This window comes from Malania oleifera, chromosome 4, assembly GCF_029873635.1.
Source record: "Malania oleifera isolate guangnan ecotype guangnan chromosome 4, ASM2987363v1, whole genome shotgun sequence".
Taxonomy (NCBI): Eukaryota; Viridiplantae; Streptophyta; class Magnoliopsida; order Santalales; family Ximeniaceae; genus Malania; species Malania oleifera.
Window position 1 is genome coordinate 124,618,279 of NC_080420.1, and position 17,281 is coordinate 124,635,559.

The 17,281-nt window shown below is 37.8% G+C and overlaps 1 protein-coding gene across 7 annotated transcripts in view; it reads right to left on the reverse strand.

The window, feature by feature from the left end:
- Nucleotides 1–1,349: 1,349 nt before the first annotated feature.
- The window catches only part of LOC131154049 (membrane-bound O-acyltransferase gup1), a 59,860-nt gene continuing 43,928 nt past the window's right edge, over nucleotides 1,350–17,281 (reverse strand). For 4 of the 7 annotated variants that reach the window (XM_058106538.1, XM_058106536.1, XM_058106537.1 and 1 more), the window contains 8 exons: nucleotides 13,189–13,251; nucleotides 12,896–13,005; nucleotides 12,720–12,812; nucleotides 12,553–12,634; nucleotides 3,406–3,483; nucleotides 2,097–2,172; nucleotides 1,960–2,009; nucleotides 1,350–1,877 (listed from right to left, as the gene is read on the reverse strand). In XM_058106538.1, coding sequence (XP_057962521.1) covers nucleotides 1,839–1,877; nucleotides 1,960–2,009; nucleotides 2,097–2,172; nucleotides 3,406–3,483; nucleotides 12,553–12,634; nucleotides 12,720–12,812; nucleotides 12,896–13,005; nucleotides 13,189–13,251 — 591 coding nt within the window. In that variant the 3' untranslated portion in view covers nucleotides 1,350–1,838. Of the gene's footprint in view, nucleotides 2,010–2,096; nucleotides 2,173–3,405; nucleotides 3,484–12,552; nucleotides 12,635–12,719; nucleotides 12,813–12,895; nucleotides 13,006–13,188; nucleotides 13,252–17,281 lie in introns of all 7 variants that reach the window. The other 3 variants (XM_058106532.1, XM_058106533.1, XM_058106535.1) reach the window with 1 other exon arrangement.

Sequence of the window (17,281 nt, forward strand, 5' to 3'; positions counted from 1 at the left end):
ATAATTACCTCGGTGAGCCAAGGAACTAGAGGAAGACTAACCCGATGTTTGAATTGCCGAAATCATTTTATACAAATGATCCAACTGTTTAGGACTGAATGCACCACTTGAAGAGGTATTGGTGTTTTCTCCTTGTAATCTTTCAGTTGACCCGTCAGTGCTGGCCTGGTATCCACGATTTTTTTGGTATTGTCTCGGCTTCCAATCTACCGGTTTTCCCTGAATCTCCCAGCAGGTATTTTTTAAATGACTTGTTTTTCGGCAACGTTCGCACCATAATTTACCTTTTTGTGGTCATTGACTAAGTCCCCCTGGGCCTTTTGATACAAGGGCCAAAACATCTGGCCCAGCATGCCCATCTAATTTTTGGGCGGATACGGGTACGGGGAGGTCCAGCCCAACACGATCATTTTGGGGCCTCAGCATCACACGCCTCCTATTCTCCTCCCTCCTAACCTCTGCGAAGACCTCGTAGGTTGAAGGAAGAGGTCGCCAGCCCAGGATCCGTCCCCTCACATCGTCAAGCTCTCGGTTCAGGACGACAAGGAACTCGAAAGACCCTTTCGTTTTCGAGCCTCCTTCGGTATCATGTACTGTCGCCGGAGCACTCCCACTCCTCGTCAATGCTCAGGTCAAGCTCCTGCCAGAGATGGGTCATCTCCATGAAATACTTGGTAACGCCTCTCTTACCTTGCCTCATCTACCACAATCGGGTCTTGATTTCGAAGATTTGCGAGTAACTCTCGACATCAGAGTATGTCTCACATACGGCTTCCCAGACATCCTTCGCCGTTGGCAAGAACAAGTAGACTTTTCCAATTGACGGCTGCATTGAGTTGACGAGTCAAGCTGTGACCATGGAGTTTTCAAACCACCATTTTTGTAAGGCTACAACGTCGGTAGGGTCTAGTTTCCTCCGTTCACTGATAAGATAACTTAGCTTCCCTTTTCCCTCAATCACCAATTTTATGGATTGAGTCCACTCATGGAAATTTTTTTCGTTTAATTTTCCCAATGAGAGTGGAAAGGCTATGTTATCTAACCCATTCGAACGCCCAACAGATGTGGCCTCTGAGTCACCGTCGATATTTGCAGGAGGTAGACCCTCTGCTGTTCACGGTGCTGCTGGCCATAGTTTAGCTAAGGTTGAGAAGCCCCAACTCTGATACCATGTAAGCAAAAGCTATAAATCTCTTCTACATTAATTTGTTCATATGTACATCCAAATATATAATACGATTGCCTATTCTAAACAAGGAAACAATTCCCTTACTGAATAATATCAAATCCCCCATATTTATCCACTTTCCTAATTTGTGTATTATTTACAATGATACTTGGGATTGGGATTTTAACAAAAACTCCTCAAAGATTGCGAGGTTTTCTTAGACATACTTGTAACTAGTGAAAATCTGCCAATGGAGTTATTGGGTCCTACATAATTCCCTGAAGAGATAACAGGCATGAATGAAATCCAATTAAAAAAGAAAAAAGTGCTAGCATTGAGAAGGAAAATTAAGTTGGGAAAAATAAAAAAATAAACATTGTTTCCATCTTGCAAAAATGCAGCAACATGAGGAAGCTTCAGATTATTTGTGCTCATCTCATCACCAATAGCCTCCAACACCATCCCTCAGCCTTTACGTGTTGTGGCCTATCAAAGCCTATGCCATGAAAACAATCACTGCCAACTCTATTCCTACATTCAAGAAGTAGGATCCAGATCCTCAACTCTGGTGAATCTAACCTAGCCTTGGTGATCCCAGCTTGAATTTCTTCTCAAACTTTGACATCAATTGATCTGCAAAACAATTGATAACCTTACAATGCACCTGAATTTATTTTCTCTGCTTGGCATCTCGAATTTGGAACATGATCTGCAAAATAACCAGGCCCCTGATAGAAACTCACTGAAACTTCAAATATAGATGCATGTTTAAATATTTTATTATCATTTACCTTTGTTCCAACATAAAATGACATAATCATGAATGCAAGAGTTGGCAGTCCTGTAAAGAATGAAGGCTGTGTCAACTCCACTGCTGTTTGTGTCAAAGAGAACTTGAAATTGGAGTACCAAATGAATTTTGAAGTACCTTCTTTATGAAGGAATCGAGAAATCAACCAATTAATGCCCGATGGCCCAATAACATAGCCAATAAGATTAGCAACCTGAATAAAAAGAAAAGCTTAGAAGGTGGTGTTAGCTGATTCCAATGGGGTGACTTTTAAGTCCATTCCCCTACTAATAAAAGAATTTCACGAGCATGTCTACATGGTTAGAGTCACTTATATTTTTTTGTTAGCAAATGAAGGCAGACAGGTTGAGGCACTTGGAACACCATTGGGAATGTGAATTAACATAATATGGTTGACATTACATTTAGAACGACTAATCTATCACTTCAATATAAGTAGATCAGTCTAGTTGTCTAGACAGGTCAGGGAATTTGGAGTTCCATAAGAAAATCAATCATTAAAATATGGCTTTGTCATGAACCTTTTGATGAGCTATCTATTTCTCCATGGCATGTACACTAGTCTGGTAGTTTAGTCCCAACACCTTAATCATCCATCATGTCCTCTTTCCGCTTATGCATCCAGCACACAATGCACAACAATGCAACTCAATTTACTGGCATGCATGATTTTCTCAGGGAGGGAAAGGTGGTCATTCTTTCACAAATACAGTGGGTGGGGGGTTTCTTTGATTAAATGATACACAATATGAACAAATTAGCTTTCTAGCAACTATCTGGAGGAACTGTCTGATACACCTGTTTGACTTTTTAGGTTAAAAACTATATGTTATAAATTCTTAAAATGAGGAAGCAAACTGAGAAGTATTGAGGAGCTGTTTTGGATAATTTTTAAACTATGAAATTATTTGTTAAAGCCTCTCACCTTTTCTGGGTTGTGTGATGAAGGAATCAAAAAGCTTCTAAGGGAGAGGAAATATCCCTAGCAAGGCTCAAAGATACATGGTTAAAGAGTTTAAACTTATGGATATACTCGGAAATGATGTGAATTTTTGTTCTATTCTGGACCTAGTGGACCTGTTGGCTTGCAGATGAACCCTTTTTTGCACTTGGGCCCAGACCCCTTGGTGCCTATCAATAATTTTATACTTGTATTTTTTTTTTCCAGTGTAGAATTTTAAATAAAAATTTTATTTCAACAATTTTATATTTTATACTTATTTACCAAAAAAATTATGCTAATAATTTCTTCATAAGGCAGTATAATTGAAAAAAAAAAAAAAAATGCCATGATTGTACCACAGAAAGCATGAAACCAAGGTGTATTTTAAATGGATGAACTAGTATTAGCACAAAACATTACAAAAAGAAAATTTAGAAATCTAAAATTGAAGTACAGCTGATAAAAATGTAGAAGTTGACATACCATGAGACAAGTGATTGTGATAGCACCAGCAGCTGCACTAAGTTCACGAAAAACAAATTGCCCAAAAGCACTCTCAGCCTGAAACAAACGAATAAAAAATATTGGCATTAGGAAGGGAAAAAGTTGTGTTAGTAATTCAAGAAAAGGAATGATAGTACAAAGTTAACCTGTTTCAAGCCCGTCACAAATAAATAAGGTAAGAGTTTAAAATTAGCACAGCAACTATATAAGAAGCCAAAAGCACTTTTTGAAGCGAACCAAGCTTTGCAAGCATCCAATAAGCATTAATGTTATCCATCTAAAGATGCAAAACACAAAAGTTCTTTCTACAAAATCTACTCAGATCCACAATTAAAGAAGTGAGTAATGACCATTTGTCATAGTTCCCACCATTATAACCAAGAGTATTTTGAATATTCAACTTCTTGATACAAACTCTGATCCTTCTGACCTACCAAGCTTCCAAAACTGCCAATTCCCAGATTACTAACCGCTTCATTCAAAAAATTATTGGAAAACTCCACAACACGAGCACTATTATCATTCCTTAAACTTGATCTGTCAGCATTTTATCCCTTGACAGGTTGCTTGGGCCCTACTGCTAATGTTCCATCATTCAGATTTGAAAAGAAACTTCTTGAAAAAAGGCACATTTGAAAAAGAAATAGCCAAATAATAATCTTTCCACTTCTCCATTTTCATAGCATCCATATTTTCAAATCCCTGCATGCTTACTCACCATTTTTTATCAAAACCAATCAAGAAAGGCTATTAGATGTTACCATTAGCTAAAGCCCAGTTTCGTTAAGATGCAGGAGAAATTTATCAATATATCTTCTAAAATAGGGGAAAGGTTTTCACTCTTGACTCTTGAGTCAATAAATCTCAACTCAACCCTTCTCCACATGGGTTCAGATGAAAGCATGCCTGAAAAAATTGCTTCTGCAATCAGTTGCAGAATAAGTAGTAGATGCAAAGTGAAGAAGGTTCATCTCCAATGTTAAAAGGCAATTTTGAAGCTCTCCTCAAGAAGGATTCCAAATTGGTTTTGTTGAAAAAGCTTCTCTAATATGATTTTAATGATAAAAACACTCATAACTACTGTGCTGGACTTATTCTTGAAAATTATTATTCTATCAAGAGAATCAGAATGAGATGTCAGACTAGTAGAGCATGAGAGATCCAGTGAAACTAATGGGAGGACTCATTCTAAGCTTATCATGTGCATATTGCTATATTTTGAACTTCCTCTATTAACTAAAATGTTAGGCATCTTATGAAATTGAAAAGAATATAATATTCATAATTATTGAATATTTAATTGTTTGTTACTGTGACAGAGTTGTCAATTTTTTAAGAGTTATTCATCCAGCATATGTTTATTTTAAATTCCCTATTTTTCTGGAAATTGGACTCTTGAACAAGGAAGCACATATAATTCCTATGCGGCTACATTTGTTTTGAACTTTGAGGAAACAATATCCCATGTTTTATGAAATCTAACTAGACTAACTTGCAATGATGGAAGCTTTCGAACTGTTATGGAGATTTATCCTTGTTAATACTCTGCACACTTGAGGAAGAATAGAATGTGGTATGCGATTTACTTTATTCTTAACCTAATTGCCCAAATGACTAAATATAGTTTGTCTATATTAAATGAGATTTTGTGCATCATATACAGTAGACTGAACAAGAAAGAGATAAGTAAAAATATATAAGATGGAAGACAAAAGAGACACCAATAGTTGCCTGAATTTTGAAAAGCAGAGTTGACTCAATCTGAGTGTGATTTTTCTTAGCTCTCCATAAGACGTTTGTTATACATCTTGTTGAATCAAAGTTTCCAAAAAAAAAAGTACATAAATCATTCCTCATTCATTTTCGTTTTGTAAATGATAATTGAGAGATATGAATATGTGTATCATGTGTGCAACAAATCCGCGCATAGTGCAGGTCACTACATTAGGTTGCTCAACTTAGTGAACCACAGTAGCCCCTACTTGTGAGGCATTTCTATTCCAATCTCACATGCAGTATCTCACAACTCACACAACTATTCCATGAATACTACAAAAGGTGTTCATTTTCTTACTCCTGCGGAGCAACTTGTTAAACCTGAGCAATGAGCCTTCCATGCAGGAATTCAAAAGGATGAAAGCCCTTAATACATTTTATGGCTGTGTGTTAGGGAGTGACAATGTAATGGGGATTTAATGGGGGAGGGAGATGGCTTTACATGTATTCTCCAGGGATTTGTAAATGAATATCAAATGACTTGTGTTATGGCTTGTATAGTGTTCTCTTACTTGAATAAAATAAGTAGTCTTTATTTTATCATTGAGCATGAATATCTCTTGCCTTTCTGATCCATCAGTGTCTATATTAATATTTCATGATTATGAGTGGTTGTCGAGACTTATGGTGATGCCCACGTTTGCAGGCTTGAACGGGTGATTATTGGCTAACTCTGTTGGGGGAGAGCCTCGACAAGTGCCGCACGGCCCCTTAGCTGAGTCTAAATTGGGGGTTCGTGACAGTTGGTATCAGAGCACGGTGTGTGCGAGCACCATAAACGGCAAGATGAAAATTGTGAAGTCTGCAAAGACAGAGTGTGTTGAGGCACTGGAGGCAAGAGTGACAAATCTTGAAACCTTGGAGACGCAGTTCTTCGAACTCCAAGCGTTCGTCACAGAATTGTCAAAAGAGAGAGGCGTGCCAATAGAGCTTGAGGCCACCCAAGAGAACACTCAAGGAAACCACTATAGTGTATCTAAGCTTGAGATGAGAATTGTGGAACTTGAGAAACTCATTCCATGTATAAAATCCCTGGAGAAAAGACCAATAGAGCTTGAGGTCTTCCAGAGGAACATTGAGCAATTGGAAGCCTTCGAGAATAGGTTGAAACACATTGAGCGCATAATGCCATTCCTAACATCCCAAGGGGGAGAGCCAATAGAGCTTGAGGCCTCCCTACGGGAATTAACTGATGATTTTTATGTGCTTGCAGATAATGTCAAAGAATCTATTAGCATTGAAATTAGAATGTATTCCCAAGAGCGCGGGGGGGGGGGGGGGGGGGGGGGGGGGGGGGGGGGGGGGGGGGGGGGGGGCGGGGGGGGGGGGGGGGGGGGGGGGGGGGGGGGTGAATTGGGTTATTTAAAAATTAATTTGCGGAATTCTTTTTAATTTTAACCCTTGAGTAGTTTACACTCAAATAATATTCTCAACCAATAAATATATTTGCAGCACTCAAACTATATCAATAAGGTCAATAAGGAATCTATAGATATAAATGTAAAAATCAATACACAATCTGAATTTACAATATGAAAAAAAGCATTAATACATTCAGTTAGACCTTTATTAAGAATATGATTTTCAGCGGGAACCAACAACATATTCAAGAATAAATACAGTGATTCAATTTCAACCTCAATCGATATTAAGAACTGATTTTCAGCAACAACGAATATTTTCTTTCAAAACAGATTTTTGTAAATCATTTGTTTAACTCCAGCTCTTATACTTTAATCTGAAAATCGATTAACAACTACTTCTTCCTTTACTTACAAAATCAAAGTTATATATTTATCTGAACTTTTGATTTAACAACTCAATCATGCAGCTGATATATACTCAATAACTATCACTTAGCATTCAACACTATTTGATATACAGCAAGTCTAGATTTTCAGCACGTTACGATATTCAACAAGATTAGATATTCAGCAAGTTCCAATACTTAGTAAGATTCCATATTTACCAAGATGATAATGAAAAAATAAATTCAAGCACGCAGATTATATCTTGCAAAAATAAAAAGAGTAGGGAAGAGAAAGCTGAACATTGTTGTTTTTACAAGGTTCGGCCGTAGCCTACATCCTTCCCCCAAGCAACCCGCTGTGAGGATTTCCTTTACCAACTTCATTACTAGGTGAAGTTACAACCTCTCTCCCTCAAAGGTGGAGTTCGCCTCTCTAACGAGAATTCCCTCTCGTTAGGCAACGATTCAATACTTAAACCATCAAATAATACAACAAACAGCAAAGAATTGCTTGTACAATGAAAAACTCCTCAAATAATACACGTTAGATCCAAAAATAATACTTCAAATAAACAATATGAAATTTGAAGCTCGAAAGTATATCACCAGAATTGATTCAAACGTGTGAGATTTGAAAATTAGATCAGTTTTCTGAGAGAACTCAGCAAGAACACAACAGCTTTTCAGAAGAGTATAACCAAAAGAATTTTCAGAGTTTTTTGCGTTCCGTTCATGTATTCTCATACCCAAATGTGCGAGAATAATACGTTTAAATAGTGCACTAGGGTTTCAAAAACTTTCCTTTGAATTTTCTCTCAATTTGGAAACCAATCGTGCAAGATTTGGAAACAAGATCAGCGTTGTCAAATGTTTAAACATAAGTATCAGTCACATGTCCTTGAGGGGTCAGTCGCCTGTACTCTTTTAAAATTAGCGCATTATGAAAGTCAAAATGGGGTCAGTCGATTGTGCCCGATAGGTCAGTCGCCCGTGCCTATTCTGTTTGTATATTTTCAAACACAGAAGCACCACAGTCGCCTAATGACTCAATATCAGTCGCTTTTCCTTTCAGCAAAACTTGTTTTTCAATATTTTTGGTTCCAAACTTAGTTCATATATTGGAAAACTTAATTTGGACTTTGATAAACCATTTTCCATGAATAAAATCAGGTATCTAAGTCCAATGACATATCCTAGGAGCTTCAATCAATCAATATTGAGTTTTGAAGTACTTACATGAGACTTCCATTTCACTATTCTATCTAAGTGCTTAAGTTTTCATGTTGTGAAGCTTCTAATATGTCTTATGAGCTTTGTGCATTGCTTCAACGAGCTTCATGTCTCAAATGACTTGAACTTTCATGTTTATCATGTCTCATAGCCTTAAGTGTGATTATCCATTCAAACTCTTCAAGCATATCTACTTGAAACCTTAAGATCACTAAAGTCCTAAAACTCAAACTTGCATAGACATGTTAAGTAACCTTAATTTGTTATCATCAAAACGAGATTAAGCCTTGTTAGGCCAACAAGCACCATGAAAGAGGATTTGAAGGAGGTGGGTAAGCTTCAGAACTTAACGGATCAATTTGAGAATGACTTACAAGAGGTGAGTACTAAGTTAAATGCAATGGCCCAGATGTCTCAAAGGCCAATAATCAATACTTGTGGGGGAACTCGGATTAAGGTGCCAGAACCTAAATGTTTTGCGGGCGCACGAGATGCAAAGGAGTTAGACAACTTTGTCTTCGATCTGGAACACTACTTCAAGTGCTCAAGGGATGACCTAGAGGAGGAACGAGTTAACATCGCAACAGTATATCTTACTGAGGATGCGAAGTTATGGTGGAGAACCAAATGTGAAGACATGCAAAACAACCGGTCTACCATCAATACTTGGGAAGAGTTGAAACATGCCTTGAAAGAGCAATTTTACCCAGGAAATGCAGAGTACATGGCGCGGTGCAAGGCATATGAATTACAACAGACAGGCTCAATAGGGAGTTATGTATGGGAATTTCAGGCCCTAATGCTCGACATTAAGGATATGGCGGATTTTGATAGAGTCTTCCATTTCCTTCGAGGACTCAAATCATGGCCGAAGAATGAGCTGTGAAGGCAAGGGATTCGTGAACTTCCCTCGAATCTCGCAGCAGCTGAACGATTGGAGGATTTCTCAAGCTGGACCCTTGCAACAGGTGGACAATTAAACGACCACTCAAATGGTTCTTAGAAAAGGAAATACCTGACAATCATGAACAGAGATCTTCCTAAGTGTACAAATCCTTAGGCAAGGGAAGCGACAAGGGATCTAATAGCTTCTTGAGCGATAAGGGACCCCAAATAGCAAGAGAGTGGAATGACAAGGATGCAAGGAATGGGGTGCCTCAACCGACACTTGCTTTTTTTCTGTGCATGGGGCCCCATCTCATAGTAGAATGCCCTAAGCGGAAGGCCTTGAATGCCTTGAAAACATTCCAAGAGGGAATAGAAGTCTTGAACACTAATTTGGGAGAGAAGAAGTGTATGGTGGGCGTCGTAAGGCTTTTGGGGAGTCCTCAAGAGCCCAAATAGCGAGTGGAATGGGGGAAAAATACTTGCAACTTTTTGTGAAATTATGTTTCCCATTAGATGTATTACTTTTGCAGTAATTTTTGTGAAATATGTTGCAACTAATCATGTCTTGTTGAGATGGTGACAAATAAACAGCCAAATTTGTGAGGAGGGACATTTGCTTGAAAGCCTACAAACTCACAAAGCCTACATGACCATGACAGTTTGGAGCTGGAGACCTAGTTCTTGGAGAACCCCATGTCAACGACGAAGATTAGTACAAATAGAAATGAAGATCCTTCCGTAAATGAAGATAGTAGTCAGAGACGTATTGAAGAATCTTGTAGATAGATTCAGCAATGATGAAGGTCATCAACAACAACATTTTATTAGGAGAAGAACGGTGGTGATAAGACAAAAGACTTCCAGCATCTCACATAGAAGATCCAAGAATTCATGAACTTCAAGAAAACAATAGCAGAACCTGAAGATTGAAGACTCTTTACAATAAATCGACGAGGTTGTCAATAGAATGAGTGGGGGATAATGTTAGGGGGTGACAATATAATGGGGATTTAATGGGGGAGAGAGATGGCTTTACATGTTTTCTCCAGGGATTTGTAAACAAATATCAAATGACTTGTGTTATGGCTTATATAGTGTTCTCTTACTTGAATAAAATAAGTAGTCTTATTTTATCATTGAGCATGAATATCTCTTGAGGAATCCATCGGTGTCTATATTAATATTTCAAGATTATGAGTGGCTGTCGAAACTTATGTGATGCTCACGTTTGCAGGCCTGAACGGGTGATTTTTGGTTGAATCTATTAGGTGAGAACCTCGACGAGTGCCGCGCGACCCCTTAGCTGATTCTAAATTGGGGATCCGTGACACTGTGCTTAAAAAGATCATCTGATAACCCCAAGGCCTGAGCTGGCCCAAGCTCTTTCTGTTCATGATATAATTCTCCATCATGGTTGCCTGGATACTCTGATCTCCAGTTGATAATATCACTTGTGAAGGGCAGACTTGTTAACCTACCCCAATTCATTGTAACCCATTTGATTGAGGCACCTTTGAGGAAGCGCCACCTCCTCCTTTTTGGTTCCTGACCTTGATTTTTAAGCATTTCAGTGTCTATCTTTCGAAGGGAATGTGACTACTGCTTTTAATTAGGACACTCATCTTTGCAAAAGAAGTTTGATCTCCATGAGGTTCAAGATGGCTGAGGATGCACGGATGAGTGAAGGCAACTCAACCTCAGGGGGGCAAACCACATCAGTTGCAGCACCTACACCCTTACCTCCTGCCACTATCTCTACTACCCACATCCCTTGCCATTGTACCTCATGTTTACCGCCACATTGGGTAGATTCGAGATCAAATTTTGCAAGACACAAGCTCATTGTCATCTCAGATATCTTACGTAAAAGCTGGTTAGAAAAAACTATTGTCAAGAGCTAACTAGAGAGTTGCTAAAACAGGGAGGTAGTTCTATTACTTTTATGACAACAAAGGGAAATTATCACTCTTCTGCAACTTCAATCCCTGATTGACAACCTTGATTTATTTTTCAGTTTCATAAACATTTTACTTTTATATTCTCTGTAACTAACTTACACTATAATTTCTTTTATTGCTTCTACACTTTGCTTGGTACCCCTTTATTTATTTTTTTAATTGGATTGGTTGTTGTATTTGAACAGGTTGTTGACACATTGGTAGATATTCACTATTCAGGTTATGATGCATTATACTGCTTATTGGTTGTTGAACTGGTTGCTCTATTTGAATCAGAGGTTGACATATGATTCTGATTGCCATGTATTATTGAAGGTTATGATGTATTAGTAGCTGTTGGTTTATGATATTGTGAGAATGGATGCATTTTTGGGAAGCTAGCTTGTTATCGCATTGCTTTCTAATTCTTGAGTAATGATTTGACGTTTGTTCCAATATTTTGTCATTGTTAAAAAGGGGAAGAATATTGAGGAAGTTTCCTTTCAAGATGATTTTGATGATTAGAAAACTCTGGGTAAATTATGCTTACTGTACAGTAATTATTCTTGTGAATTAATTCTCATTGTCATGAAAAGCAAGATGAGATGTCTCATGAACAGCAGCATGAGGCATCTCATGAAAGTTACCAGATGACTTCTAATCTTATCCTGAGCAGGTTACTATATCTTGAACTTCTGCTATTACTATACATATTATGAAATGATAAGAAATCTGATATTCATAACTTTATTTTTATTTCTCGTTTCTTCTTAATATTTAATTGTTGTCTTATTCTGCCAAAAGTTGTTAATTTTAAAGCATAATTTTTCTGGCATACGTTTCTTTTTTAGATAACAAAAATTCCATTAAATACTAAAAAAAGTACAAGAGATAGAGGATAACGCATCCTCCACAGAAGAAGTTACAATAACGCAGTATTCCAATCACTTTGAAGATTGGACATTGATATAAACACACCCCCCCCCCCCCCCCCCCCCAAAAAAAAAAAAAAATCCCCAAAAGAGTGCCACAAGGAAGATATAACAATACCTCACACTTGGTCAACTGTCAACCTGACAAATTAGCAAAGGCCATGGGGGAAGCCTCCTTGTAAAGAAATCTTTTTTTGCTAAGCAAGAAAAATAAAAAAAGAGTGCAGAAAGGAAATGGGGAACAACGACAACTCAGACTAACGTTGAAGGGTCCTTGAGTAATAACCTCAAGAAACCTGAGAAACTGAAGTAAGCATTTGACCTTACATAAACTTTTCACCTATACTTTTGCAACTATATTAAAGGTGACAGTGAATTCGTTTGGTAGTATTTTGGGTCCTCACAGAGTGGCTAAAATCACCATGATTTACAATCATGTGGATCTATTTTCAGCGAATATGTTCTCTAGATACTGTTTTACAACAAGTGGCCATCGTTGTGTCAGAACCTTGCATTCTTGATAGCATGTCAAAATTTTGCAAGTGCATCATACCATCATGGGGAAATAAATAAGTTTCATATGAAAGTAGTAGAGCAGGAAAATAGACATGACCTGAAATGCGTTCATCACTGATTTCAGTATCATTTCTGGGATGAAAAATATACATGTTAACCATGCCCATGAAAGAAGTTTCCTGAGGCCAAAAGCAACAGTATATCAGATAAAAAATGGATTGAAGGCTATACATTATAGAGAAAATTCAAGGGAACCAACCGTACCACTCTAAATCATGCCATATGGCAACAAACGAGAATATGACCCATACATTTAGCAGCTTTCTCTGAGAACCCCCAAGAGGAATGTACATGTACCTGTAATTATAGTTATTGTCTAAACATGTGTCATCGACTCATTGTCTCAAGACAAAAGCCAAGTTGAACCTTGAAAGTTGCACCTGACAAGCCATCTGTTGAAGGAAGCATGCCAATTTTTCCAAAATCCTTCCAAGTTGTAGCAATTATTGATACACTTTGGCATATTTTCAGAAGCCTCAACACCACTAATCTGCAATATCATCCTTGTAAATAAATAAACTCCTTCCTATGTGAGGCAGACACCAATGCTATAAGCATAAGACATGCTCAACTAAAACTAAAGGAAGACATGATCAAGAATTTTTGTGTATTCCAGAAATAGCTGAAGGATGTCTGTAGCTTAATAAATGTGGAACTCTAATGACAAACATACCAGTGACCAGAATCGGAAGTAGCGCCAAATGAGTAAAAACTTGAGCCACATGAAATTTAGGACCTGCAGCAGCAAGCGATTGCAAAATATCATGGTATGACGTGGCAGAGAAATTTGTGGAACCAACTTGCAAGGAAATTGCAACAGAGGGAGTTATAGTCTTCAAATACTGTAAATTTGAATGATTTATCAACAGTCAAGTTTCTGAGGTGTGAGAAAAGTAGTCATTTGCTTCATTTTTATGTATAGGTCCTCTATAGCATTTTCTGGATTCTTACCCCTTGACAAATTAATAGTTGTTCCTTAAATAATTTGCAAGCGCCCCCCCCCCCCCCCCCCCCCCCCCCCCCCCCCCCCCCACACCCACTTCCCTTCCACATGGCCTCTTTTTTTGGGCTGAATAGCATCACTTATAATAGATCCTACAATTAAGGCATTAATTTTTTAGGCAATGATGCTCTCAAACCAATGTGCTTCGTCAATCAAATGCAGATGATATGCATCACCTTTCAACTTGCTGATGAGAAGAATATGGTATGTGGGCCTTATTTCTTCCCAGATTCCATATGGACAGGGTTGTGACTAAATGTGTCATCAGTCTCACATTTTTGCTCACTTTGTGTTTCTTAGGCCATATTTTGTGCAGAGTAGCAATTTTTTCCATTTTAAGGTTCCTTTGGAAGAGAGGAACCAGAGGATCTTAAATGGAATAAGTTCTCTATTTACAGAAATTTCCAATTCGTGGAGTTTAATTGACCATGCTCAATGATTTCACCTTCATCATAACTGTACCAGTGGTTTCTTTTACCCTTTGTTGGATATTGTTTGATCAAATAAACAAATACAAAGAAAATTAAAAGAATTCATCACACATGATTAGCATACTTATTTTCTTATTGTTTTCAAGCTTTGATTAGTCTTCTGGGACCAACATAGTATTTAAGAAAACCAATCCTGGAGTGTTAATATTATTATTCGGGGCTCAAAGGAGCTTAAAATGATTAAAACAGTCCCAAAATGGTCACATGAAAATTCCTCACTTTAAAACATTTTCATTGGAACTATTCTAGAACCACACATGTAACAAGGACACATGGAGCCTGCCATTTGATCAAGAATATGTGAACTTAAATTGTAGGACTTAATGATGGGGTTAATGCGTCAATATCAAAAGCTTTGTGACAGTTTGTTTTAAGAATGTGCGGTTCACCCCCAGCCACATCCTTAGTGCTCAGTGGGACCCTCATATTTGATGTGGAAGGGGGTCCAAGTGTATGCTGGAATTTCAGCAAAAAGAAATCAATTTTTGTCACTAGAAAACCAAAAAGGAAACTTGCAGATGACCATAGGACAATGGGGAGCTTCCAGGAGCGGGGAGCCCAATTCTGACCTTCTAAATTACAATGCATTGTTTCTGAGATGGTACAGAAGATCAAGGGTTATTTTTTGGCGAAGGAAAATCAAGGGTCTTTTCATGAGTCTTCCCTGTAAATTTTTTTTTTTGTTTTTGGATAGAAGAGATTTTATTAATAACCGAAACAAGGTACGACATCAGAGGACAAGGAGTCCTCAAATAACAAAGAACAACAACCAAGAAGATTACAAAAAGCTGCCTTCCAGACCCTTTGAAGGTCAGGCAGTGATTGAATCCAAATGAATGAGCCCAAAAGGAAGCCAACAGTAGAACACCACCCTGCCAATTGCAAACCTGGAGGAGTAATACAACCCTAGAATGTTCTTGCATTCCTTCTCAGCCCAAACAGCCCAAAAGATAGTGCAAAATGCTCTACTCCATAAAACAGAACCCTTTCTGCTCGAACCAAAACCTCAATGACTAAGAGCAAAAGATCTCCCTCATTCTAAGGTGCCCGCCAAGCTTCACCAAAGCAAGAGAATAGAGCATTCCAAACATGATTTGCTACCTAACATTGGAGGAAAATATGAGGCATTCAATTCATTGGACTTGAAGCACATGAATCGCATGTCAAGACCAAGAGACATGTGGGCCTTCTTGTCTGTAACAAATCATGCATATTAATCCTATTCCAACTTCCAAGTCACAATCCATATGAAGGTCTGTATCTTTAAAGGAACCTTAGCCTTCCAAATGATGTAGCTCCAAAGAAGAAAAATCGGGATAAGAGATTTTAAAAGGTGCCCAAAAAATCAAAAAGATTTTGAAGAAAAAAAAACCTAAAGAATCACAAACCCAAACCTTCTCATCATCCCTATGGGAAGGAGCAAAACAATCCAACACAGTAAGCAAGGTTGTAAGCATGTTGACCTCACTTTCATTGAGTTTCCTAAAGAAGTAAAAAATCCCACGAAAAAAAACCCCCCTCAAAAGAAAAGAACAAGGTGCATTGTGAAGAGAAGAAAGCTTAAACAACTGAGGCACCTCCTCACCTGCCCAAACATCCTCCCAAAGCTGAATTATTACCATTACCAACTTTGAAGCGTGAGAGGAAAGAATTGACACACCTCCTAGGAAACAAACTTCCAAGGGCATGTGTCAGAAATAATGACACTACCTCTAGTCACCACCCATTTCATGGAGCCCATATTTACCCATAATCACCTTGTGCCATAGGGAGCTACCTCCCAAAGGGAACCCCTGCAACCATATACCAATTAGGGAGAAGTTTTTGGATACCACGTTGCCAAGCCCCAGCCAACCTTCTAATTTGGGTCTTCTAACAACCTCCCACCTGACTAGAAGGCCCCTTTTTACACAACCTACACACCTACCAAAGGAAATCACACATCAGCCTCCCAAGAGTCTCGTTTACATTCAAGGCCCAAGGGTCTTCCCTATAATTGGTTTCCTTTTCTCAAATCAGACGTAGATTAGCTTAGAAGCTTGGTTTTTATTTATGTGTAGTAAACTCTCCAGAAGCAAGCTGAATACTTGTTGAATTGTGTTGTGAAGATGGAAAATATAAAGTTTTAGGAGTTGTTTAGTTTCAATTGGAAGTGTGCTGAAAGTTGAGTGATTTGAGATGAGTTTATTCAAATAATATGTTTGAGAAAATTTTTGAGGAATGAGAACAATTATTCTTCTAAGATAAAGCATGATTTTTACAAATAGCTAGTGATCTTTTTGAATGAGCCATGTGTTTTAAATCCTGAATGATTGTTCAAGTAAATAATGATTGTTTCTGTTTTTTTTTTTTTCTAGAAATTCTAATTATGAAGAAAATGAAAATATTGAACGAAGGAGAAAATGTTGGGGACATTGTACTAGTTTTTAAATAAACCTTTTGATGAAGACAGAATGAACCTGAATGGTTTGAAATGGAAAAATGGATTTTTCTTCTCATATTTTAAATTAAATGATCTGGAAAGTCTCAAAAACCTTAATTTGGATTGAAAAGGGATTTCAAAATGATTTTGTGACTCGTGTAATGAGAATAAAGCAGGGTTTGGTACCTTTGGCCAAAAAGCCCCAAAGTGGACTTGAATTATCATCCCAATTGTGGGCCAAAGAGGGTGTTGTAACTGGTTGGAAAACTGGTCATTTTTCATATGAACTCCACTGTGTTTGAGTTAGACTTCGATTTTTTATGGTTGTTTTGAGAAAAGATGTTTTCAAGCCAAATGGCTTTGATGTCCTAATATTAAATGGTTTACCCAAAACCATTCTTTTGCAAATGCATTCCAAAATTGAGGTTGGTTTAACCATGAGTTTTTTGGGAAAACGAAATGATGGTTTTTAAGGGTTACATAAGTTGGAGGTTCAAATATTTGTTTTCAAAGAAATTGTGAAAACCATAAATAAAAATGAGTATTATAAGTGAATCTGTTGGGAAAGTGCATTCACTCCTATTATTTTGCTGGTGCAGAAGCGAAGGTAGATGCAAAGTGATGGGCTGCTATTGGACTACAATATCAGGAAATGACGCTCACTGTTTCCTACTAGTTGGAAACCATGGTGCAGCCACTTATGAGTTTGTTGATGACGTACAAGAACAAAAGCATGTTGATGCTACATTGTTTGGCAAACACAATGAAAATGGATGTCTACGACAAAATACCAGGAAGTATGCAGGTTTTAGCATTGAAAGAAGGATACGCTCTTGATTTCTGGTATTTG